This window comes from Gigantopelta aegis, chromosome 8 (genome assembly GCF_016097555.1).
Source record: "Gigantopelta aegis isolate Gae_Host chromosome 8, Gae_host_genome, whole genome shotgun sequence".
NCBI lineage: Eukaryota > Metazoa > Mollusca > Gastropoda > Neomphalida > Peltospiridae > Gigantopelta > Gigantopelta aegis.
The window spans coordinates 35,508,401-35,535,286 of record NC_054706.1 but is presented as its reverse complement, the minus strand read 5'-3'; the positions used below and the strand labels follow the sequence as shown (position 1 = coordinate 35,535,286).

The 26,886-nt window shown below is 39.2% G+C and overlaps 1 protein-coding gene across 1 annotated transcript in view; it reads left to right on the top strand.

Annotated features, from left to right (window-relative positions):
• The first annotated feature begins 2,252 nt into the window (after positions 1 to 2,252).
• LOC121379453 (hypoxia-inducible factor 1-alpha inhibitor-like) overlaps positions 2,253 to 26,886 on the top strand; it is a 35,582-nt gene continuing 10,948 nt past the window's right edge. Inside the window, exon 1 of the mRNA XM_041508097.1 lies at positions 2,253 to 2,554. Within this exon, the coding sequence (XP_041364031.1) occupies positions 2,429 to 2,554 (126 nt within the window). The 5' untranslated portion in view covers positions 2,253 to 2,428. The remainder of the gene's footprint in view (positions 2,555 to 26,886) is intronic.

The window sequence follows — 26,886 nt, the reverse complement described above, 5'->3', positions numbered from 1 at the left end:
GAAAAGATTGATATTTGTGTTCTAACATCCATATCCAGCAACCCATCCAAATAAAAGATCTGGATGTGAACACAAATACATGTATCGTATGTACGCCCTGCGTGGGCGAATTCTAAGAACATTTATTTTAGTCTTTGGTACAAATATTTGGTGAAAAAGTGGAGAAATATGTCTAGGGGCCGAATTCTCCGAAAATTAGTTTTTGACCGAACGGTGGGCCATAAGTGGTCGAATAAAAACAGTTTTTCTTAAATAACGAATGAGCACCACTCACACAGGGTGCCATGCACCCGTTTGAGATGCGAACCCATTCGGAAGTCTGTATATATGAGGTTAAAACCTCAATACAAGTCCGCTCTATAGAGCCGAAAACATTGATATTTATGTTCTGACACCCAAATCTAATAACCGCTCCAAATAAAAGATGTAGATGTGAAAACAAGTGCATGTATCGTATGTATTTCCTGCGTGAGCGAATTCGAGGAACATTTCTTTTAGTCTTTGGTTCAAATATTTGGTGAAACAGTGGAAAAATATGTATAGGGGCCGAATTCTCCGAAAATTATTTTTTGACCGAACGGTGGGCCATAAGTGGTCGAATAAACACAGATTTTATTAAATAACGAATGGGTACCACTCACACAGGGTGCCGTGCACACTTTTAACATGAGACCCCATTCGGAAGTCAATATATATGAGGTTAAAACCTCAATACAACTCCACACTATAGTGGTGAGAAGATTGATATTTGTGTTCTGACATCCATATACAACAACCCATCGAAATAAAAGTGAACAATCCTGCAACATTTGGTAATTATCGGACTCACCATTCAATAATTAAATCAATTCTCCAAATGTTACGACAATGTGGTTTTGCGTTTCTTCTTTTGAAGAGTAGGCCTATACATGGGACGATTACACCTTACACGTAACACGAGTCATTGCCCGACTCGCTTTACGTAGTTAATTTATAATTTTAATAACCGAAACTTATAAGATATACATTGGTTAAACGTATGTTTAAATGGGTAGACACTTAGGAATGGAAGCAAACATGTTTACATATATATATATATAAAACGAAAAACAATACAGCACACAAAAACTAACCTCACAGAAAAACAACCCGAGCGCAAGTGGGGATGAATAACGTGCGTCGAAAAATGATCTAACCTGACCAACCTGATTGGTTGATTCAGTCAGGCCACACTCTTGCACGGACTTCTGCCGACAACATTTAAAACGGTTGCACGACACTTATTGTATTATCCCTCGTAGAAACGAGAAAATAACGTTCCTGATATTCATAAGTGAGTAGAGTTACATCATGCTGTTAATGTAATTAGTAAGAGATATAATCAGAATCTTAACTGAATATAATAACCAAAGAAAATATGAAAAGATAGACAGACTGAAAACCAGGAACGCTACAATATTACTTATGATATTAAAATATTTTGCATTAATTCAAGCGTCATTTTGCCTTCTTTGTTTCAAAATTAATTGCATATGTTTATAATATACTACCAAATCAATTCCCATAGACGGCAATAATAATATATAGCATGATTAAAAAAAACCCACAAAACTGTTGTTGACACCACGTGTATCAGAAAATAAGATATGTATCAAATTGGAAATTGTATCAATACACAACGATGTTATCTGCTGTTGTGCAAACTTTCACCATTCTGCATTGGATATTTTCAACTTTAAAAAGCGGAAAGTTGTTTTGCTGATTCATCCAATATATGTGGTGGGACCGCCCCTGGTTGGTCCCCCCCCCCCCCGGAGTAGCCTTGGGTCGCCTCCTCCTCCTACTTGTCGATCGCTTTGGCTTGTCATTACCGTAGATCAGCGTGACGATCGCCGAACTCCCATCGTGCTGAATACGATACTTGGACAGGTGTCCAAGTTTGCAAAGTACGGCCCCTAGGGTGGGGGAGTTGGGAGAGTAAAATAACCACTGCAGCAGAACACAACTTGCTACTGATGAAAAAAATGTAGCTGGCGGTTTGGGTTTTTTGTTGTTGTTGTTGTTGTTGTTGTTTTTTTGTTGTTTTTTTGTTTGTTTTTTGTTTGGGTTTTTTTGTGTGCCTTTTTTGGGGGGGGGAGGCTTTGATTTGTATATAGCCAGTTCTTAGTAGCCGTGTATATATAGCCTTGAATTATACACGGCCGCCGTATATACAGCCTCTGTCTGAACAAAACGTATATATAGGAAGGGAGGTATTGGTGAATATTATTATTATATTTGGCATTGGTAATCATGTAAAACTTTTCTGCAAAAGACTTTTGTGCAGATGTGGTCGTAATTTATCTGTTGTTATTTTAAGAAACGATTATGAAGCTGGTGCTTAGGAACATCTGTCGTTTCAACTGACAGACACATTTCCCCAATAATGTCTCATCTTTGAAGACAAATCATGGCGACTGGGGAAGCCCACAGAATTGTGGATGTTGAAAATGTTAAACAGTATACTTTTTCGACAGAGCCTGTGCCTAGACTCAGCTGCTCCGACCCAGAGGCGGAGAAACGAATTGCCAATGATGTTAGTATATGTGATTTTATTTGAGATTTTATTGTTATATTATCCGTCAGAAATGGCTTGAGTTTAGCGAGTGTCATCCACGTCGGGGTTTTCCCCGTAAAAACAGTGTTAGACAGATTAAATAATTGTTGTTTACACCCCCATACCACCCTCTTAGGTAGTTATATGGACAAAGCCAGTTTATAACCGTTGTATTACAAATAAAAAACCAGGCTGATAAAAATATGCAAAGAACATATGAATATTTCCGCATTCTTGCAGCCATTTAGTGTCTACGTGACAAATTGCACGAAGTTCGTCATTGTATGTTGGCATATTTAATAGGATTTGTAAACACTACCAACATTAAACACTTAAAACAAACATATTGTCATAATTATTATTAATAAATACCCATTTAAATGTAATGTAGGAAAAGTGAAATATTGAGGGGCAAATGAAAGGAAGGTGTTACTATGCGATACATTGTTTATGTACCAGCCTGGCTAATTTTAGATTTAAAAAATAAGAAAGAAAAAAGTGGGGTTTTTTTCTTTGTCAATTTTATTATTGCAGTCCAAATGGCTTAATGTAAAATGAAAAGGAAATAAAAAGGAAAAGTGTTTTAGAAAGAAAAATGAAACGGCCTTCACTAATTATAAATAAATAAAAAAAATAGGGGTGGGGGAGGGGAGGAATTTATTTTTCAGTTTGGCTTAATATATTAAAAAAAAGAGGAAATTATTCTGTTTTTATGTGCAAATTGTGAAAACATTGATTAATATGCTGTTGCTGTTACCAAAGCGTTGCTATATTATCATAAATATATACAGGGCTCGAAATTAACCACCACCATGATGCTTAGCCCAAATACTCTGACTGTAAGAGAGCTAGACGGACATTTGGACATAAATGCGCTCTCATTACAGTCAGAGACCAAGTTATGTATTTTTTTGGCAATTCCCGACAACCAAAAAGTTGGCAAAGATTTCCGCTCTAATACCACAACAATCCTATGTTTGACATCAAATACCTTTACATCGATAATTTTTGAGTTAACTGATTAAAAAATTAAAAATTATTTTTACAAAAAAAATGGCTACTAAAATTTGCAAGTGGCTAAAATTTTGGCTGAGCCATTTTCTATCTTCTGATGTGAACAAACGGTTACATAATCTATTTGACACCTCAAACATAATAATACCAAATATTCAATTAGCATAATAGCGATCTCGCGACCGGTAACGAGAAACAGTGTTATCCAGAATACAGCGTATGCCTTATGATGTTTGCTAATTTTAATAATCAAGGTTATTAATTTTAACGGCATGCATTCGACATGTATGACAGCAATGTGACGGTGGTTCAATGTCTGGAAGATATGTAACTTGCTATTTTAATTTTGTAAAGTGTTTGAACCAAAGTAATAAAAACAAACCGACAATGCATGTCAATTTGAATACACATGCCAGTTCAGGGCCGAAAGACATAAGTAATGCCGAGTTCAGCCAGACCAAGCGAAAACAACGTTCGCTACACTGGTTTGTGCGCTTCACGTTAAACCAAATGGACACGACGGACACCAATCAAATAGTTCGCGAACGTTAGGAAGAATGTTCGTTGGCTGAACTGAGGAAAGCTCTCGGCGTAATATACATCACGTTTCAGAGTCGGCTGACACCCGCGTGTCAAGAGACATCATTGCGGACATTAAACAATACAATTACACAGAAGTAAATCTTGATGTAAATTTGTAGAAAAGCAATAGTTGTTTGCATCAATGAATACCTAACTGCAGTTTCGGTTGTTTCCTTTGTCTTTCTTAATTTTGTACCTATGGTGGTGAGCACGCATGCAGATCGCGATCGCGGGAAATGAACATGCAGTATTTATACAAATTGCAGTTATACGTACACTGAATTAGTTTACAATAATCATATTTGTTAGATAATGCTAGATATATATTTGTAAAACTGTGAGGTGACACATTTAATAAGTTAGCTGGATTTTAAAAAGACCGTAAAATTTTATTTTATTAAGGTGTTTTTTTGGGGTTTTTTAATAAATGGAATATACTGGGAAGTCAGCTTAGGTATTTTACAAGCAGAAATCACAAGCATTTAACACAACGCTGAAATCAACAGCAACAACATGGTGCAAATTATGAAATTGTTGGGGGTGGGGAATTGATGGGTTATTTAAAAAAAAGTTTTTACCCCCCCCCCCCCCCCCCTTAACTGTTTTCAACCCACTACCCCACTTCTTTTGGCTTGATTTTTGTGTTATAATGATGCTAAATATGTAAGCGCCTTAAAAAAAATCCTGGGAAAAGGCCTGTCGTGACGTAGATCATGTGATCGCTCACTGGGCGATTCCGCCTTGTGCAACAGTTACAGGGGCCGTCTCATACCAAGCGACGTTACAACATGGAAGAGTTGGCTAATGGTTTCCTCTCTAACACAGTGATAAAATTACCAAATATTTGACATCCAATAGCCGATGATTAATGAATCAATGTTCTGTAGTGGTGTCGTTACACAAAACAAACTTTTTTTGGTGATTGTCGGGCACTTGTCGTTTTGACACGGCCCCTGGAAGACGGAATGGCTGAGTGGACAATCATGTGACGCATCATCACGATATAGGTCGGCGAACTTAGAATTCTGCTGTCCGGAGTTTGCTGAAGCTTAGCTGAATGTGGGTGCTGTCGGGTTTCTTTCTGTAGTGTGTGTATTAGTGATTAATATCTGAATTTCTTTTAATCAATCAGCTCGAAAATGATCGATGTAAAGGTATTTCACGTCAAACATAGGATTGTTGTGGTATTAGAGCGGGAATCTTTGCCAACTTTTTGGTTGTCGGGAATTGCCAAAAAAATACATAGCTTGGTCTCTGACTGTAATGAGAGCGTATTTATGTCCAAATGTCCGTCTAGCTCTTACAGTCAGAGTACTCGGGGCTGCATGATGCTATTCTTTTGGACGACCTAATAAACAGCACTGGTAAGAGACCGAGTTCGACAAATAATAGGCCTGTTGCCCTTTCCCAAAGAAATAAATCTTGTTACATTGGTATTTACAAAAGTAGATTTTGTTTTGGTCAACTATCAAAACTATGGTTAAATGTTTGCATCTTGGAATGTGTGTGTGAATCATGCGTAATGTAAGGTAATCATAAATGAAATCACTCAAGGTACTCTGGGACGGGACGTAGCCCAGTGGTAAAGCGTTCGCTTGATGCACGGCTGGTCCAGGATCAATCCCTGTCAGTGGACCCATTGGGCTATTTCTCATTCCAGCCAGTGCTCCACAACTGGTGTAACAAAAGCCGTGGTATGTACTATCCTGTCTGTGGGATGGTGTATATAAAAGATCCCTTGCTGCTAATCGAAAAGAGTAGCCCATGAAGTGGCAACAGAAGGTTTCCTCTCAATATCTGTGTGGTCCTTAACTATGTGTCAGTGTTCGAGATTAAAAATTTGGGGCAGTATCCCAGTTGGATACTAACATTTCAAAATCTGGTATCCCACTTGAGAATTTAGTATCCCATTTAAATGAAATTCATAAATAACATCGTAACAAACTTGGATGACACTTTTCTCGTTCCCAGTCTATTGCAACACTGCAATCACGGAATTCGAGAAATTTGCAATCAAAGGGAATCTATTTTTGAATAACACTAACATAAATTGATATTTAGCAGTAATTTACAAGTGATTGTGACATTATTAATGATAAACCTACCTGTATCAATTTTCTGCAGATGTGGAATCAATATCTCAAATAAAATTTGAAGGGATGAAACATCCAACAAAACCAATAGTGTCTTAGCGGTTCCCAGTCTATTGCTACGCCGCTATTGCTCCAGTGTAGCATTAGACTGGGTATGAGTTGGGGGAGATACTATTATGGCATAGCATTAGACTGGGTACGAGCTGGAAAATACCAGTAAATGCCGACTTTCATTGTTTATCGAAAAAAAATAAAACGCAGAATTAAAAACCCCCAAAAAACTACATTATATGGTATCCCGGTTGGATACTGGGTTCTTGAAGTCTGGTGTCCAAAATTAAATTCTAGTATCCCTGGGATATCAGGATACCGTTAATCTCGAACACTGTATGTCTGATGCCATATAACCGAAAATAAAATGTGTTGAGTGCGTCGTTAAATAAAACATTTTCTTTCTTCCTTCATTAAGAATTTCAGACAGAAAGACATCCCTTTCTCTGTAAAATGTTTTCATACTTTCAATTCGTGTTAATCCATTTTATCATGATGTTCTTGATGGAAAAATGTATTGCAGTTTAGATATAATTTATGATGATAAATTGATAATATTTATTTGTTAATTTTTACTTTGAATTTGATTGCTTGTCAAAAGTGGTTGCAGTCTTGTTTCCACAGTGACCATTTTACTGATAATGTAATTGTTATACAGCATTGCTTTGCACTATTTGATAATGGAAGTCTGTTTAATATACATTTCATCAGGGTACGAACAAAAACAAAATCATCTGCAAACTCTGAATCAGCAAAGCCATTCTCATGTTAGTTTGTGGATGATGTTTTTTTGTTCATTCCCAGATGAACACAAAATAAATAACAGACAATCCTTATAATTAAATGTAAAATATACTTACTAATAAATTAATAAAACTAAAAGTTCAGATTTTATTTGGAATTATTTTTTTGTTCTTAAAATAATAATGCTCAATAAGACAAAGTACTAATTTAAAGTAAAGTTATGAGATATGACGTTCCCTGACGTTATTTTGTACATTCATCAAGCAATTGCCAAGGCTGGACCAATGGGATGACATTAAATTGTAACGAATGTAACGCAAATTTAATTATTGCTGCATGAACACAAAATACAAACCTTTTCTTTTTATTCAGTTTATTTATACATATGTCATTAAAAAATATTTAGGAATATTTGCACAGGTTGTACACTAGCGAGAATGGTTGAAAAAACCCCAATGCAATCAGTCTGTTATTTTTCATGACGGTCATAACTTCTGATGTCAAAACTGCACAGATATTTGCCAAATATATATGGTCCTAATATGTTTTAACATAAAAATCCATTTGATGTAATTAAATCATTTGTTTTGGTATCGGTCCTGTTAGCCCAATGGGTCCACTGACAGGGATTGAACCTATATTAACCATGCATCAGTCAAGTGCTTTACCACAGGGCAATGTCCTGTCCCACCAAATTCCTTGATGTCACATAACAAGGCCTCTGCTATTAAAGCTTGTGACTCTCGCGGTTTAATTCCATAATGCTCTAAAGTACATTTCAGAGGTCCTAATTTAACTTACACTATCACAAACACAAGCACCCCATGCTGTTTTAATTTTAGCAAGCCCAGAAAGTATGTGAAAAAACTTGAGAACCAGCCTCGGTGGTGCCATGGTTAAGCCATCAGACTATGGGCTGGTAGGTACAGGGTTCGCAGCCCGGTACCGGTTCCATCCTAGAGAGGGTTCTTAAGGGCTCATTGGGTAGGTGTAAGGCCACTACACCCTCTTCTCTTTCACTAACCAACTAATAACTAACCCACTGTCCTGGACAGACAGCCCAGATAGCTGAGGTGTGTGCCCAGGACAGCGTGCTTGAACCTTCATTGGATATAAGCACGAAAATAAGTTAAAATGTAATGTAAAAACAAAATTGAGGCGAGTGTTTAAATGCTCCCCTAACATAGATTACGGGGAGTCGTTAAAGATAAATTGCCATATTGATACCATATATAAATTCACATCCTTTTAGGGAGCAAACAATTATTCTCCTTCAACTAGATTGATTGTGGTATTGGCATCGGTGGTGGTGTGGTGTAAGCCATCGGACATAAGACTGGTAGGTACAGGGTTTGCAGCCCGGTATCACTCCCACCCAGAGCGAGTTTTAACTACTCAATGGGTAGGTGTAAGACCACTACACCTTCTTCTCTCTCACTAACCACTAACAACTAATTCATTGTCCTGGGCCCCATTTCACAAAACATCATAAGTTTACATCTGCTACTAGCAGTTATACCGGGCATGCGTTTACAAGTGTTTGGCATCTATTTCACACAGAAAATTACATCATTACGGAAGCTGGAGTATTGTAAGGACAAAATAAAATAAAAATGTGTGTTCTTCAAATTATATTCGTTGAATTATAATAGTAATAGGAATTGTGATTTAGTCGTAGATTTCTGTTTACGTGCAAAACTCAGCTTACGATGTTTTGTGAAATTGGGCCCAGGACATACATCCTAGATGGCTGAGGTGTCTGCCCAGGACAGCGTGCTTGAAACTTGACTGAATATAAGCACGAAAATAAGTTGAAATGAAATGATTGTGGTGATGGGGAGGCATAGAGATGGATTCCCTTAAATTGCAGGGTCTGCAGGCCATATCATTTGTTAGTATTTTTCTCTTGGCCTGCAGTTTGAAACAATTAAAATAACAAGCCATATTTTAATTACTATTTCATACTCTGCTATATATGTTGCGATCAGACCTGTCAACCTTTAGTCAAGAGAAAGCAGGAGGTGTGTGTTGAAAAAGCAGGAGATTTTTTAAATTCACACAATTTAACCCAAAATGGCAAGATTTAAAAAAAACATTATTACAATAAGTTATATGAATACTTTATAATGTCATATATACTTCTTAACCTTAGATCTTGGCATTAAAAAAAATATATATATTTAATTTTTTTTTTTTTTTTTTTTTTTTTTTTTTTTAAGTTTAAATATTATTATGATTTACCGTATATCTTCGCCTATAAGTCGAATTTTTTTCACCCAAACATTATTTTATAACTTGGGGGGTCGACTTATAAGAGGGTAAAAAAAATTCACCCAAAAATATTACCGTTTTGGGGATTATTTTACAAGTTTTATTGTTGAAGTATGCCCTGTATTAGTCTTATTCAACTTACTGTGCTAGCACAACATATGCTATTCAACCTGAGTCATACCTACACACTGCAGAATTCTCTCCCTTGCCGGATATGCGCAATGCTATCCTTGCACGGGCTACCTGTAACTTCATTCTCAATTCTGCAGTCCACCTGTTAACACCTGTTAAGCTTTGGCAAAAACTTTTCTTTACTTGTAATTTTGTGTTTGTTTTTTTGGTTGAACTTGACATACGGTTGGTAGTTGGGAATTCTGTGTTGAATTTACCATGTCCGACGCGAGTTCGTTGACAGCTAGCGCACGGAAAGTTTGTGTGCGAGATGGTTGTCCATTTTCCTTTACGACGTAAAGACACACACGTGTTGTGTCCGGACTGTCGGTCCTTGTTTCTCAAGACCGTCAGTGTGAGATCTGCGCCACGTGGTCTCCTGACCAGTGGGTTCGGTTCGGTTCGCAGACTCAGGTTTCGGGTACCAGCAAAATCTTGTCGTCTGCTTCGGCAGTAGTCGGCAAGTCGGACTTAGTGGGTAGGTCCCATAAGTCTGTAGACACTTCGAAAAGTGTCCGGAAAGGGGGGAAACACAAGGGTGTTTCTTCTTCGGTCCGTGTTACGAGTACAGTTACAGATACTTCGGGAGCGGCCCCCCCCGGGCTCCTATTGTGACCGTGGTACGTGAGCCGTCTTCGTTAGTGACGGCGCCTTCTTCTGTTTGTTTTGGCTTCGTCCGGGCGTCGCCATCGTCGTTACGGTTACCTTTACAAACAGAAGGGGGGCAGGGTGGGAGTCGTCGCGGCAACTCGGTTTTGACGACTTCATCGGTTACCGAGCACATGCACTCCGTTGTGCATAGGTCCACTGCTTCGTCCGCAGAGCAGGTGGCCCCGACTTTGCTTTGATTGCTGACAGTCGCTTCGGCACCTCATCATTCTCAAGGCCCGAGGAGAGTTCTGCCAGTTTGCTTCGAACTGAGCCAGTTGTTCCGATGCCGGGATCCGTCTCTGATGGCATCCCGACCGATGTTTACCGTTGGGTGGAGGACTCATCCCGTTTGGGTCCTCCGTTTGCATATGTTTACCCCAAGGGTCCGGTGACTTCGGTAGCAACGGACCATCTCCTCACAGTTTGCACCGTCTTTGGTCCCTACCTCTTCGAACTTTACTCGATAGAGGACGAGGTTCGCGCAGATACCCCTCGGCTGGGGGTACTCTGTGGCCGCAAAACTCCGAACGTTCCGCACTTGGCGCAGGAAACGACCGTTAGGCTTTCAGGAAACGTTGTTTCGGAGTTTTGTGGAACTTTTTTTTGAACGCTTCGCCTCAGTTGGGATCATTGCTTTCGCAGACGGGACCGTCGGGTGCGGCTCCCATTCCTCTCTCCCCCCCCCCCCCCCTGGTTTTCCGCCAAAACCAGCAGAAACTGCGTCTCGCCAGCAGTTTGACGATGCAGTTAGGGATTGTCGTTCGGTTCCTATTGTTTCCGTCTCGGGAGACGCTGCCCCAGGGGCGTCTCGATTAGGGGGAGTGGAGTCCATATCGATCTTCGGGATCCAGTGGACAGTGACCTGGCTTCAGAGGAAGCGTCGGTTGGACCGGATTCTGTCGCTGACCCAGCTCTCTCTCTCACTTCGGTTCGGAGGTAGAGGAGGAGTGCGATTATCCGGCGGGTTCTGGCTTTTGTCAGGGACCAGGTCCGACAGGTATGCGGGGACGCTATACCTCAGGTTGAGGGCCCAGCCTACATTCAAGGGTTGTCTCCTTCGGGAACCGTTCTTTGAATTTGGTCACTCCTCGTGAGGAGAGTCGGGTTTTACCACTTGCACAGGAGCGCACAGTTTCACTTTGTGACATTGATGTGTTGATCACTGGCAGTGATCGTATCCTGGGAGTGGTGTTGATGAGCGCTATTTTCTTTACCTAAGTGTTGATGAGTACCCAACGGCAACTGCCTACGGGAAAATCCTACGGGAGCGCGCATTTTTTCGTGGCCGACTCCTATGAGACGTTGGGGGGCGGATTTTCTCGAACATCCGGCGGTCGTTCCCGCTAGTAGTGTCCCGAGCCGCTTTTTCCCCATCGCCGCATGTGTCATTGCCAATCCGCGGATCTGGAAATCGTTCGAACACGCTGGCTAAGTCGATGTTCCAGGTTAATAACCATTTAGGTACGTTCCTATTTGGCTTGGCTTTTATAAGGCTGTCGAGGAGCCTTCCCGCGATGGCGAAAGGCCTGTTTGGAGGCTGGCGTCAAAAGCCTCTAAGCATATCGCTCAGTTATTCGGCCGATTGTTTGCGAACAGTCTTTTGTTACGGCGGTGACCATTACCTGGCGGGTCCCGATTTTTTAATATTGTCCTAGACAAGGATTTGTCGGCGACCAGTCCCGAACAGTCCCACTCGACCCTCAACCTCTGGTAAACGTCGGTCCACGTTTTCGGCGGTTCAAAGCCTCCTCCTGTAAAAAAGGCTGCTTTTTTACAGTCGTCTCAGATCCCTAGGGTTCCTGACACGTAGGAGGCAACCAGGTAACAACCCGTCTTCCGCTAAGCGAGGACGGCAAACGTCGTACTGGCGCGTTCCGTTCTCAGTCCACCAAAGGCGTTGCGCCTACGGGTTGGTAAGCGGTTTGGGGTGAGGGTATGTGAACGATCGGCAGTTTGCTTTCGGAGTGTGCGGTACGGATTTCCCGGTTAGCAACCATACCCGTGGGGGGCAGGCTCCGCCATTTCCTTCGAAATTGGTGCAAGCTGCCTGGTCTCGACCCCTGGGTTCTGTCGGTCGTTTCGACACACGGTTACAAAATACCCCTTTTCTTCGAGCCCCCCTCTTACTTCCACTCCGAGAATGCCGCCGTTACCGTCCGCGGATCGGCGCGTTTTAGTGGGAGAGTATGATTGCCGAGTTTCTCGACACGGGGCCCCATTCCAGAGAGTCAGTTCTTGGACACTCCGGGATTTTTATTCTCATCTTTTCTTCGCCCGGAAGAAAAATGGGGAATGGAGACCTAATCATACTAATTTTGAAGCCACTGAACGTCTACGTCGATGTTCCTTCCATGAAAATGGAAAAAACGGTTCATTCGCCGGTCCGGAACCTGCTTCAAATTGGGGGAGTGGGCTGTGTCGATCGATCTGAAAGACGCATACCTCCATGTCCCGGTGCACAAAGGCTTTTTGGAAGTTTCTGCGGCTTCCTGTTCGACGGGAAAGCGTACGAGTTTCGTGTGTGCTCCCGTTCGGTTTGGCGACGAGTCGTCCCCATGCTTTTACACGTGTGGTTAAAAGCGGGTGGTAGGTCATGTTCATTTTGTTAGGGGTTCGAATGCATACCATATCTGGGACGATTTGTTGATCCCAGCTCTTCGTCGCAACAGGAGTGTCAGACCAATGTCGGGTTGGTTTTGGGACACGATCCTCCAATTGGGGTTTTATTCCCCAATTGGGTGAAATCGGGAGTTAACGCCGGCTCAGATTTTCACATATCTCGGAGTGGTCTTCGATCCTTGTGGTAGCGTCGGTTCGTCCCACCGATGCGCGTATCCACAATTTCCAACACGTCGGCGCGACGTTGATGGGGGGGAGCAAAGTACTTACTACGGTAACGATCTCTCCACGTGGTGTTGGGGCCACCTCGAATCTCTGGCCTCACTGACTCGTGCGGTTCAGACGATTTCAAACGACCACTCCAGTGGCCATTTGTTCCCCACGGTGGGACGGTCACAATTGGGACACGATAGTGCCTGCCTGGGCCCCATGGTTCACTCATCCCGATACAGGAGTGCCTGTCGGACAAGTGCATGTCCCTATCTTGGTTCCGTTGCAACCCCTGCTCCGGATCTGATCCTGTTCACGGATGCGTCGCTGGGCAGGGGTACGGGGGCGCATCTGTTGTATCAACAACATTTTCAGGGGGTATGGAATCTCTCCGAGCGGAGGAAGCTTCATACTATCAACTGGTTGGAGATGGAGGGCAGTGCATCGTGCCTGTCTTCATTTCCGGTGTGTGTTCTTCGACACCGTCGAATTCTGTTGAGATGCGGCGACAACAATACGGTCGGTCCTAGTGGCATATCTCAATCGTTGGGGTGGAACCAAATCGGAGCACCATTTGGGTGTAGGCAAAGCTCTTTGCGATTTTGGAATTCTGCGACAACCAACTAGGGACCACTCTGTGGGCGAAAAAAAACACATTCCTTTCATCCGGGGGGGTGAATGTGTTAGGCAGATTGGGCCCTCAGTCAGGGGAGCAGATTCCCCATCGACATACCCTGTTTCAGACGAGTGGATGTTGAACAAAGGGTAAGGTCGCAGCGGTTCTTTCGGGTGTGGGCAATTCAAAGAGATCACAGGTGGACATGTTTTGCCCACCCACGGTTGAACACGCTAATTGCCGGTGTTCGTGTCCCCGGTACCGGACACATTGGCGTTGGAGTACGACGCGTTAAGTATGGATTGGACGGGACTGGATTTTTATGCCTTCCCTCCTCCTGTCTTACTCCGGCAAGGTGTTGACCCAAAGTGGTCCAGGAACCTTGTCACGCGACGTTGATAGCCCCTTCTCTGTGGGGTGGCGCAGCCCTGGTTTTCCACAGCTCCTGTTAGTGGCAGTCCCGTTCCGATTACCATGTTGTCCGATCTACTCAGCCAGCGACTGAGTCAGACGGTGTGGCATCCGAAGCCGGATGTTCTTCCGGTTTCACGCGTGGAGGTTATCAGGGGCTTCCTTGCGACGCAAGGGGGGGAGGTTTTTCGACAAGAATTGCGCATCATCATCATCTTCAGGCAAAAGCGCAACTTACTAGCCGAAGTCGGTTTATCAGTGTCACTGGCGTAATGTGGGTTCGTTGGACGAACGCACTGGGATTTCGATCGCCTTCCCGCCTACTGTCAACGAGTTTAGCGGAGTACTCTTGCGTTGGTCCAAGAAAGGAAAAGGAAACTTAAAGTCACGACAGTGAAAAGTCACAGAAGCTGCGATTTTCACTACTCTTAAACAGTGTGGATGTCGTGACTTTTCTACCAACTTGGTGTTGGCATGATTTACTTAAATCATTACAATCCAGGTGAAACGACCTTCCTTATTCCGAAATGGAATGCCTTTCTGGTGTTGGCATGCTCTTAAGGGTGCGCCTTATGAGCCGTTGAGTTTTGCTAGCTTCGTGCCTTGTACGTGGAAGACTCTGTTTTTTCGGGTTTCACTGGCAGCTGCTTGTCGTCGGATCAGTGGAGAGTACATGCTTTTGTGCATTACTTGGTGATTATTTACAATTCCGTACGGGTCTGCTCAGCTTTAACGTACCGACCCTATCTTGTTGCTCACAAAAACCAGTCTCCCCGGGAAGAGTTTTCCACCTACTGTCTTTCACAGTTTATCTCGATACACTGTCCTCTGATAACTCGGGATTGCCTTTCTTTGCCCGGTTGAGAGCATTGACGTATTATTTGGCAGCGGACGAAAAACCAGGCGGCAGGTAAAAGACATTGTTTATTTCTTATACCCTTAAGGCCGGGTGATGTCAACAAAAATGCCTTGTCTCGCTGGATATCATCTACCATCAAGCTAGCATATGAGCAGATGGCGCGGTGATCAGTGTTACGGAATTTCTCTCTATGTCAAACACATGAGGAATCCAAGCCATTTCTGCTTCCCTGAAAAATTTTTTTTTTTTTTCATGACCTCTTTATATATTATAAAAGTCATGAATGCAGGGGTTTGTGGAAAGGACGGCACCACTTTTGACCGTGTTCTATTTCCAGGGATATGTGCGGTTGGTACGGACGGTAACGCGTAGGAATCCAGACAGTCCCTTGCGGCCTCCACACGTCGTGTCTGTGCGCAGGGGCCACGGAAAGGGGGGTCGACCTCTTTTCCGTCCACGGCCATCGATGCACGCTCGGACATGGTTTAACACTCCAACTCTTTTCTGAGGGAGGGGTTTTTTTGTCAGTGTTGTCTACCGTTTTTCCTCGCCCTGGGAGATGTTTTTTTCCTCCTTTTCATTGGGGATGATGTTTTCTTTGGGAAGCCCCTATTTATTCCCGCAAAAGTTTTTTTGCCTCCTTGTTACCGTATGTCCGTGTGTTCGTCCTATCCTCCATGTCATTACTTCAAGGAGCTTTTTGGTAAGGGTAGTAAGTCCTTCTATTTTCTACCTCCTCCCATTAATGTTGAATTCACGTGCTCTAACGGTGTCCATTGCCACGTCCGTTATAGCCAATTTGTTGTGGCTGCCACGTAAGTTGAATAAGATATTTAGAAAATTTTTGTCTAAATTTTCATTAGTATTCATACACCTTACCTAGTGCTAGCACAACAACGATACCTCCCACCCACCCTATGAGGATTGCGTTACCTCGGTGGGTGCGACTTTGAACCGAGAATGACTGTTACAGGTAGCCTGCAAGGATAGCATTGGCATATTCCGGAGACAAGGAGGAGGAATTCTGCAGTGTGTAGGTATGAGCTCAGGTGAAAGCATATTGTTGTGCTAGCACTAGGGAAGTATGAATAATAATGAATTAGAAACAAATTTCTAATATACTCAAATATCTTAATTTGGCAAATTTCTTTTTTATAACCTTTTTTTCGGCATTATAACGGTTTGGTATGCGGAAAGGCATGCGATCTCACTCACATACCAAGACAACAGTCCACTTAGTTAAATAACAGTATCACTCAATAGCAAAAATGTAAAACAATACGTAAACTACAGTTGCCTGAGTTTATTTGAAATCTGGTCACTGGCATTAAGGTTGTTCAAAAAATGTTTTGTCGGTGTGATTAACTTATGCAACATTACCAAGCTTCCCTTAAAATAGACTGCAGTTCAAGAGCCATAGGGACCAATCATTTGGTACAAAAAACCAGTGTACTTTCCAGAGTTATCCTCTTACATGTATAATATGGCGGCAAACATGTACTTTCAGTTTTGTAGTGATTGTTGTCAGCGTTGCATAAAATAAAGTTTCGTTGTCTGTGACACAAACCATGCTGTGTACAGTGCCATACAGTGACAAGTTCAAACAGCTTTCACTCTCTACTAAGGGGAATATTATCGTTGGGCTGCTATGTAGTTGATTGGCAGGTGCGACCGTACAAACGTAGAAAAACGAAGTTTGTAAAAATATTTTCTTTGTTAAGATATTGTACATTAGTGTTCTCAGTGCTGATAGTAAGAAATACTCCATATTAAACTTGTTTTTCATGGGTCGACCTTATAAAGGGTGTCAATAAAACAATACAGAGTTTCAGGGCTGAGATAGGGATTCGACTTATTATAGACGGATCGACTTACAGGCGAAGATATACGGTAATGCCATATTTAAAAAAATATATAATTTTATTCCAAAATGTTAAAAACATGAACAAGAAATACAAAAAGTAATAGGAATGCATTTACGGTATTACACTTACAGCCTTACAGGTTATCATCTGTGGTTAGTGTTGTAGGCCTACCTAATACAAAGACCAAATTTATATAAATCTTATAAAGTAATATCAGTTTTTTATATAATGAGGAACGGTGGCGTGGGTACTAAATAAATCATTCTAATATGCAAATAAACATTGTATTTCTATATCGTAAGTATCAAGTAAAACCTCAGGACGGAAGTTGTGTGAAATATACCGGAATTATACCCATTTCCTAGTGAGTAACTTATGTCAATGTCAAACACAACATTTTTTTAATTGTACAAAAATAATTTCTTGACGTGTACTATACCAAATTTTACACACAAACATACAAAAATAACTGACACAGATGTTTTACAGGCTAATGGTTCTTTTCGTAGTCTTGCCTGTGAATGTGATTTTAACATGCCATCATGTGATGGTGTATCGCTGTCAACTCAGGAGTCTGCAGTTCAGATTCGTCATAGTTGATTATGTAATCAAGTGGGAAGACATTTTACAATTCAGAGGTGTTTTTTTTATTAGAACTAAATTGGATAGTTTTTTTTTTTATATGGCAACACTGATGTCAATACACAGCCTGTTGAATAGCGGAAACATGTTCGTAGCCAGCCATTACGATGCGAAACAAACAATTATAATTAAACACATCATTTTATACACTCCATGTGCGTTTTTAACCAATATAAATAGGCGTATCTCACATTCTAACTTCGGCAAAGGTTAAACAGTCGCGGACAATTCGGCCTGTTACATTCTCAAAAACCGAACGCTAGTCGACATTTTCCGAATAAGAAAAAAAGGAAGGAGTTTACTTCATTCTGGTATTTTGACAAAAGGGATCGATTTTTTTATGCTTAAAAAAATGTCATTTAACAGGAAACTGTTCCCGAACAGGTGAAGTAGATTTGATTCAAATACCGGGAGACTCCCACGGAATCCGCGGAGGGTTGACAGGTTAGTTGCGATAACTACATGTGTATGTTGAACAGCAAATAGTTGTGATTAAAATGCAGGGGTTCTAAACAATTATCATCATTTTCATGAGCCTATGATAGGGCGAGGTGGGGGAGGAATGCATAGAATAGATTAGAATAAGGATTATTGGACGCAACACCTACAATAAACAAAGTTACATACATTACTATACAGAACAACAATAACATATAATATATACATTAATTTCATGAACATCATGAATAAAATGTTACATATTTATGTAATGATAATACAGACATTAAGACATTAAAACAAACAAAACTGACAATAAAAATATGCCTTATTAAAAAAAACATTGAAGTGCTGACTTTAAGGAGAAGGAATGGGTAGCAGGGCACAAGATTTCACGGAACCGTTGTTCTGTTCGCGTGTGGGTTATGCAACTTAAAATCACGAGAAACCACCAACTCCGGTTACGTGGTGAACAATTACATTTTAAAATTAAAAAAGTATCATATCAGTAATGAAAGTGAAACTCAATGGGTTAAAATACATTTCAACTCAGGTAACACAGAACCGTTGTCAAGTGTTTTAAGATTATTAGGCCAAGCATCGGTTACGAGAACTTATTCATGTAAACGATTAATCGGTTACCTAAGTAAACTCGTGAACTGACTTCGGTTATTACTAAGATTTGAAAACTTGTCCCCTGCGGTAGTATGAAACAAAAGAGGAGGGCTTGTTGGCTCTATGAAAGTGTTGATATTTTTCTATTGTTGATACGCCTCATATTGGCCTAACAAAATATTATGAGAGACCACCTGAGTTTGTATAAGGATGCCTTGTTTGCAATGTATGCAACTAATTAACATTGTTATTGGGTTGAGGGAATTTTGTTTATAAATGTGTAGTAATGTTGATTAACTTAGAGAAGGCACCCATATGATTAGACCCGTCTTATTGTACTGAATGTGTGCCTTCTTTTAAATAGATTAGCTGTATTATATATTTCTGAATGGACCCTTACTATGAGTACCTGGGATATGTACCTGAGTTTGAAAATCCACTAGCCCAACAATGCGGGCTAGTGCTTTTTAACACCGGGCTAGGAGAAAGGAAATACAAACCCAGTAGCCCATGGGCTCCGTCCCGGCCCGCTAGTGAAAACAAATTAGGATCAAACTGTTCAAAATTATGACTGAAAAGAAAATTATAGTTCAGTAGGAGTTTAAAAAAAAAAAAAAAAAATTATTATTAATTTATTTTGAAAACTTCATTCACCTCTCAGGTTGAGATAAATTTTACACATAATAATAATAAAAATGATAAAAAACTTTTAAAGATACATGTGTACCAGTGGCTCAAAAACGAGCTGTGGACAGGTCGCAAATGCAACCAAAAGTCCTGTTTGGGACGACTTCAATATTAAAGAATAATGGCGGTTAATCACCAAATAATTATATTGTCTTATGCCCTGGTGTACTGGCTGTCTGATGAAAAACTAAGGTAATAAGTACTATGGGGTTGTTGGGTCCCAGAAACTGATATCGTGTTTCAGCCTATATAAAGTTGTGTAATTCATCAGAATTTGGGCACATGCTGTATTTTGGACGGCTTGTCAAAATGGTTGCAGTCTAATAAATGCAATAAACATTGTATTTTCATTATCGTAGTAAAACCTCATACGGACGTCGTTTGAAATATACCGAATTATACCCATTTTCCGTGAGTAACTTATGTCAATGTCAAACACAACATTCATTTTAATTGTACAAAACTATTCTTGAAGTGTACCCTTATAACCAACATTTTACCACACAACATACAAAATTAACTGACACAAGTATGTTTTATACAGCTAATGGTCGTTTTCGTAGTCTTTGCTGTGACATGTGATTTTAACATGCATCATGTGTATCGCTGTCAACTCAGAGTCCCTGGCAGTTCAGATTCGTCCATAGTTGCATTATGTAATCCAGTGGGAAGACATTTTACAATTCAGAGGTGTTATTAGAACTAAATTGGATAGTTTTTTTTTTTTATATGGCAACACTGAATGTCAATACACAGCCTGTTGAACTTAGCGGCAACATGCTTCGTAGCCATTACGATGGACACAAACATTATAGATTAACACATCATTTTATAAACTCCATGTGCTTTTTTAAACAATATCAATAGGCTATCTCACAATTTCTCACTTCGGCAAAGGTTAAACAGTCTCGGGACAATTCGGCCTGTTACATTCTCCAAAAACCGAAAGTAGTCGACATTTTTCCGAATAAGAAAAAAAGGCAGAGTTACTTCCCTTCTTTAGTTTGACAAAAGAGGATCGATTTTTTTTTTATGCTTACAAAAATGTCATTTAACAGGAGAAACTGTCTCCCGCACAGGTGAAAGTAGATTTGATCAAATACCGGGAGACTCCCACGGAATCCGGGAGGGTTGACAGGTCTAGTTGCGATAACTACATGTTATGGTTGAACATCAAATAGTTTGTTGATTAAAAATGCATGTGTTCTAAACAATTATCATCATTTTCATGAGCCTATGCTAGGGGTCGAGGTGGGGGAGGTTAATGCATAAGAATAGATTAGAATAAGGATTTATTTGCGCAACACCTACAATAAACAAATTACATACATTTATATACAGAACAACAATAACATAAATATATACATTAATTTCATGAACATCACTGAATAAAATTTACAATATTATGTACTGATTAATACAGCACATTAAGACATTAAAACAACAAAACTTACAATAAAAATATGCCTTATTAAAAAAACATTGAAGTGCTCTTTAAGGAGACAGGAATGGGTAGCAGGGCACAATATTTCACGAGAACCGTTGTTCTGTTCGCGTGTTGGTTATGCAACTTTAAAATCACGAGAACCACCAATCGGTTACGTGGTGAACAATTACATTTTAAAATTAAAAGTATCATATATCAGTAATGAAAGTGAAAATCAATTGTTTATAAATACATTTCAACCTCCAGTGTAACACAGAACCGTTGTTCAAGTGTTTTAAGATTATGTAGGCCTAACGCATCGGTTACGAGAACTATATTCATGTAACCGATTAATCGGTTACCTAAGTAAAACTCACGTGAACTGACTTCCGGTTATCTAAGATTTTGAAATATTGTCCCCTGGGTAGTACTGAAAACAAAAGAGGATGGCTTGTTGGCTCATGAAAGTGTTGATATTTTTTATATTGTTATCCGCCTCATTATTGGCCTACAAATATATGAGAGACCACCTGAGTTTGTATATCTGATGCCTTGTTTGCAATGTATGCAACTATTATACATGTTATTGGGGTTTGAGGGAATTTTGTTTATAAATGTGTATTAACTGTTTGATATAACTTAGAGAAGGCCATATGATAGACCCGTCTCTACTTGTACTGAATGTGTTGCCTTCTTTAAATAAGATTATTAGTATTATTATATTTCTGAATGACCCCTTACTATGAGTACCTGGTATATGTACCTGAGTTTGACAAATCCACTAGCCCAACACATGGGGCTAGTGCTTTTTAACACCGGGCTAGTGAGAAATACAAACCCAGTAGCCCGATGGGCTAGTGAAAACAAATTAGGATCAAACTTGTCAAAATTATGCTGAAAAGAAAATTATATGTTCAGTAGGTCAGTTTAAAAAAAAAAAAAAAAAATTATTATTAATTTATTTTTGAAACTTCATTCACCTCTTCAGGTTGAGATAAATTTTTACCTACATAATAATAATAAAAATGATAAAAACTTTTAAAATGATACATGTGTACCAGGGCTCAAAACGGCCTGTGGCCAGGTCGCCAAATGCAACCAAAGTCCTGTTTGGGCGACTTCAATATTAAAGAATAATGGCGTTAATCACCCAAATAATTATATTTTCTGCCCTGGTGTATATTGAAAAACTAAGGTACTAAGTACTATGGGGGTTGGGTTCCCAGAAACTGATATCGTTTTTCAGCCTTATATAAAATTTGTTGTAATTCATCAGAAATTTGGGCACATGCTGTATTTTTGGACTGCTTGTCAAAAGTGGTTGCAGTCTTGTTTCCACAGTGACCATTTTACTGATAATGTAATTGTTATACAGCATTGCTTTGCACTATTTGATAATGGAAGTCTGTTTAATATACATTTCATCAGGGTACGAACAAAAACAAAATCATCTGCAAACTCTGAATCAGCAAAGCCATTCTCATGTTAGTTTGTGGATAATGTTTTTTTGTTCATTCCCAGATGAACACAAAATAAATAACAGACAATCCTTATAATTAAATGTAAAATATACTTACTAATAAATTAATAAAACTAAAAGTTCAGATTTTATTGTTCTTAAAATAATAATGCTCAATAAGACAAAGTACTAATTTAAAGTAAAGTTATGAGATATGACGTTCCCTGACGTTATTTTGTACATTCATCAAGCAATTGCCAAGGCTGGACCAATGGGATGACATTAAATTGTAACGAATGTAACGCAAATTTAATTATTGCTGCATGAACACAAAATACAAACCTTTTCTTTTTATTCAGTTTATTTATACATATGTCATTAAAAAATATTTAGGAATATTTGCACAGGTTGTACACTAGCGAGAATGGTTGAAAAAACCCCAATGCAATCAGTCTGTTATTTTTCATGACGGTCATAACTTCTGATGTCAAAACTGCACAGATATTTGCCAAATATATATGGTCCTAATATGTTTTAACATAAAAATCCATTTGATGTAATTAAATCATTTGTTTTGGTATCGGTCCTGTTAGCCCAATGGGTCCACTGACAGGGATTGAACCTATATTAACCATGCATCAGTCAAGTGCTTTACCACAGGGCAATGTCCTGTCCCACCAAATTCCTTGATGTCACATAACAAGGCCTCTGCTATTAAAGCTTGTGACTCTTGCGGTTTAATTCCATAATGCTCTAAAGTACATTTCAGAGGTCCTAATTTAACTTACACTATCACAAACACAAGCACCCCATGCTGTTTTAATTTTAGCAAGCCCAGAAAGTATGTGAACAAACTTGAGAACCAGCCTCGGTGGTGCCATGGTTAAGCCATCGGACTATGGGCTGGTAGGTACAGGGTTCGCAGCCCGGTACCGGTTCCATCCTAGAGAGGGTTCTTAAGGGCTCATTGGGTAGGTGTAAGGCCACTACACCCTCTTCTCTTTCACTAACCAACTAATAACTAACCCACTGTCCTGGACAGACAGCCCAGATAGCTGAGGTGTGTGCCCAGGACAGCGTGCTTGAACCTTCATTGGATATAAGCACGAAAATAAGTTAAAATGTAATGTAAAAACAAAATTGAGGCGAGTGTTTAAATGCTCCCCTAACATAGATTACGGGGAGTCGTTAAAGATAAATTGCCATATTGATACCATATATAAATTCACATCCTTTTAGGGAGCAAACAATTATTCTCCTTCAACTAGATTGATTGTGGTATTGGCATCGGTGGTGGTGTGGTTAAGCCATCGGACATAAGACTGGTAGGTACAGGGTTTGCAGCCCGGTATCACTCCCACCCAGAGCGAGTTTTAACTACTCAATGGGTAGGTGTAAGACCACTACACCTTCTTCTCTCTCACTAACCACTAACAACTAATTCATTGTCCTGGGCCCCATTTCACAAAACATCATAAGTTTACATCTACTACTAGCAGTTATACCGGGCATGCGTTTACAAGTGTTTGGCATCTATTTCACACAGAAAATTACATCATTACGGAAGCTGGAGTATTGTAAGGACAAAATAAAATAAAAATGTGTGTTCTTCAAATTATATTCGTTGAATTATAATAGTAATAGGAATTGTGATTTAGTCGTAGATTTCCGTTTACGTGCAAAACTCAGCTTACGATGTTTTGTGAAATTGGGCCCAGGACATACATCCTAGATGGCTGAGGTGTCTGCCCAGGACAGCGTGCTTGAAACTTGACTGAATATAAGCACGAAAATAAGTTGAAATGAAATGATTGTGGTGATGGGGAGGCATAGAGATGGATTCCCTTAAATTGCAGGGTCTGCAGGCCATATCATTTGTTAGTATTTTTCTCTTGGCCTGCAGTTTGAAACAATTAAAATAACAAGCCATATTTTAATTACTATTTCATACTCTGCTATATATGTTGCGATCAGACCTGTCAACCTTTAGTCAAGAGAAAGCAGGAGGTGTGTGTTGAAAAAGCAGGAGATTTTGTCAAAAAGCAGGAGATTTTTTAAATTCACACAATTTAACCCAAAATCGCAAGATTTAAAAAAAACATTATTACAATAAGTTATATGAATACTTTATAATGTCATATATACTTCTTAACCTTAGATCTTGGCATTAAAAATATATATATATATTAATTTTTTATATTTTTATTTTTTATTTTTTTTAAGTTTAAATATTATTATGATTTAATGCATATTTAAAAAAAATCATATATTTTATCCAAAAATGTTAAGAACATGAACAAGAAATAAAAAGATTAATTAGTACATTTACGGTATTACACTTACAGCCTTACAGGTTGCGTTACATTATCATTTGTGGTTAGTGTACCTAAGTACCAAAGACAAATTTATATAAATCTTATAAATTAATATTCAGTTTTTACTATAATGAGGAACGGTCGCGTGGTACTTACTTAAAATCATTATAATGATGCAATAAACATTGTATTTTCATTAATCATAAGTAAAACCTCATTACGGACGTCGTGTGAAATATACCGGAATTATACCCATTTCCGTGAGTAACTTTATGTCAATGTCAAACAACATTTTTTAATTGTACAAAACTAATTTCTTGAAGTGTACCCTTATAACCAACATTTTACCGCACAAACATACAAAATTAACTGACACAAGTATGTTTATACAGCTAATTGGTCTTTTCGTTGTCTTGCTGTGACATGTGATTTTAACATGCATCGTGTGTATCGCTGTCAACTAAGAGTCTGGCAGTTCAGATTCGTCATAGTTGCATTATGTAATCCAGTGGGAAGACATTTTACAATTCAGAGGTGTTATTAGAACTAAATTGGATAGTTTTTTTTTTTTATATGGCAACACTGAATGTCAATACACAGCCTGTTGAATTAGCGGCAACATGCTTCGTAGCCATTACGATGGACAACAAACATTATAATAACACATCATTTTATAAACTCCATGTGCTTTTTTAACAATATAAATAGGCTATCCTACAATTCTCACTTCGGCGAAGGTTAAACAGTCGGGACAATTCGGCCTGTTACATTCTCAAAAACCGAAAGTAGTCGACATTTTCCGAATAAGAAAAAAAGGCAGAGTTACTTCCCTTCTGTTATTTTGACAAAAGAGGATCGATTTTTTTTTTATGCTTACAGAAATGTCATTTAACAGGAGAAACTGTCTCCCGCACAGGTGAAAGTAGATTTGATCAAATACCGGGAGACTCCCGCGGAATCCGGGAGGGTTGACAGGTCTGGTTGCGATAACTACATTTGTATGTTGAACATCAAATAGTTGTTGATTAAAAATGCATGTGTTCTAAACAATTATTATCATTTTCATGAGCATTCAAACTATGCTAGGGGTCGAGGTGGGGGAGGTTAATGCATAAGAATAGATTAGAATAAGGATTTATTTGCGCAACACCTACAATAAACAAATTACATACATTTATATACAGAACAACAATAACATAAATATATACATTAATTTCATGAACATCACTGAATAAAATTTACAATATTATGTACTGATTAATACAGCACATTAAGACATTAAAACAAACAAAACTTACAATAAAAATATGCCTTATTAAAAAAACATTGAAGTGCTCTTTAAGGAGACAGGAATGGGTAGCAGGGCACAATATTTCACGAGAACCGTTGTTCTGTTCGCGTGTTGGTTATGCAACTTTAAAATCACGAGAACCACCAATCGGTTACGTGGTGAACAATTACATTTTAAAATTAAAAGTATCATATATCAGTAATGAAAGTGAAAATCAATTGTTTATAAATACATTTCAACCTCCAGTGTAACACAGAACCGTTGTTCAAGTGTTTTAAGATTATGTAGGCCTAACGCATCGGTTACGAGAACTATATTCATGTAACCGAACAATCGGTTACCTAAGTAAAACTCGCGTGAACTGACTTCCGGTTATCTAAGATTTTGAAATATTGTCCCCTGGGTAGTACTGAAAACAAAAGAGGATGGCTTGTTGGCTCATGAAAGTGTTGATATTTTTTATATTGTTATCCGCCTCATTATTGGCCTACAAATATATGAGAGACCACCTGAGTTTGTATATCTGATGCCTTGTTTGCAATGTATGCAACTATTATACATGTTATTGGGGTTTGAGGGAATTTTGTTTATAAATGTGTATTAACTGTTTGATATAACTTAGAGAAGGCCATATGATAGACCCGTCTCTACTTGTACTGAATGTGTTGCCTTCTTTAAATAAAGATTATTAGTATTATTATATTTCTGAATGACCCCTTACTATGAGTACCTGGTATATGTACCTGAGTTTGACAAATCCACTAGCCCAACACATGGGGCTAGTGCTTTTTAACACGGGCTAGTGAGAAATACAAACCCAGTAGCCCGATGGGCTAGTGAAAACAAATTAGGATCAAACTTGTCAAAATTATGCTGAAAAGAAAATTATATGTACAGTAGGTCAGTTTAAAAAAAAAAAAAAAAAAATTATTATTAATTTATTTTTGAAACTTCATTCACCTCTTCGGGTTGAGATAAATTTTTACCTACATATTAATAATAAAAATGATAAAAACTTTTAAAATGATACATGTGTACCAGGTCTCAAAACGGCCTGTGGCCAGGTCGCCAAATGCAACCAAAGTCCTGTTTGGGCGACTTCAATATTAAAGAATAATGGCGTTAATCACCCAAATAATTATATTTTCTGCCCTGGTGTATATTGAAAAACTAAGGTACTAAGTACTATGGGGGTTGGGTTCCCAGAAACTGATATCGTTTTTCAGCCTTATATAAAATTTGTTGTAATTCATCAGAAATTTGGGCACATGCTGTATTTTT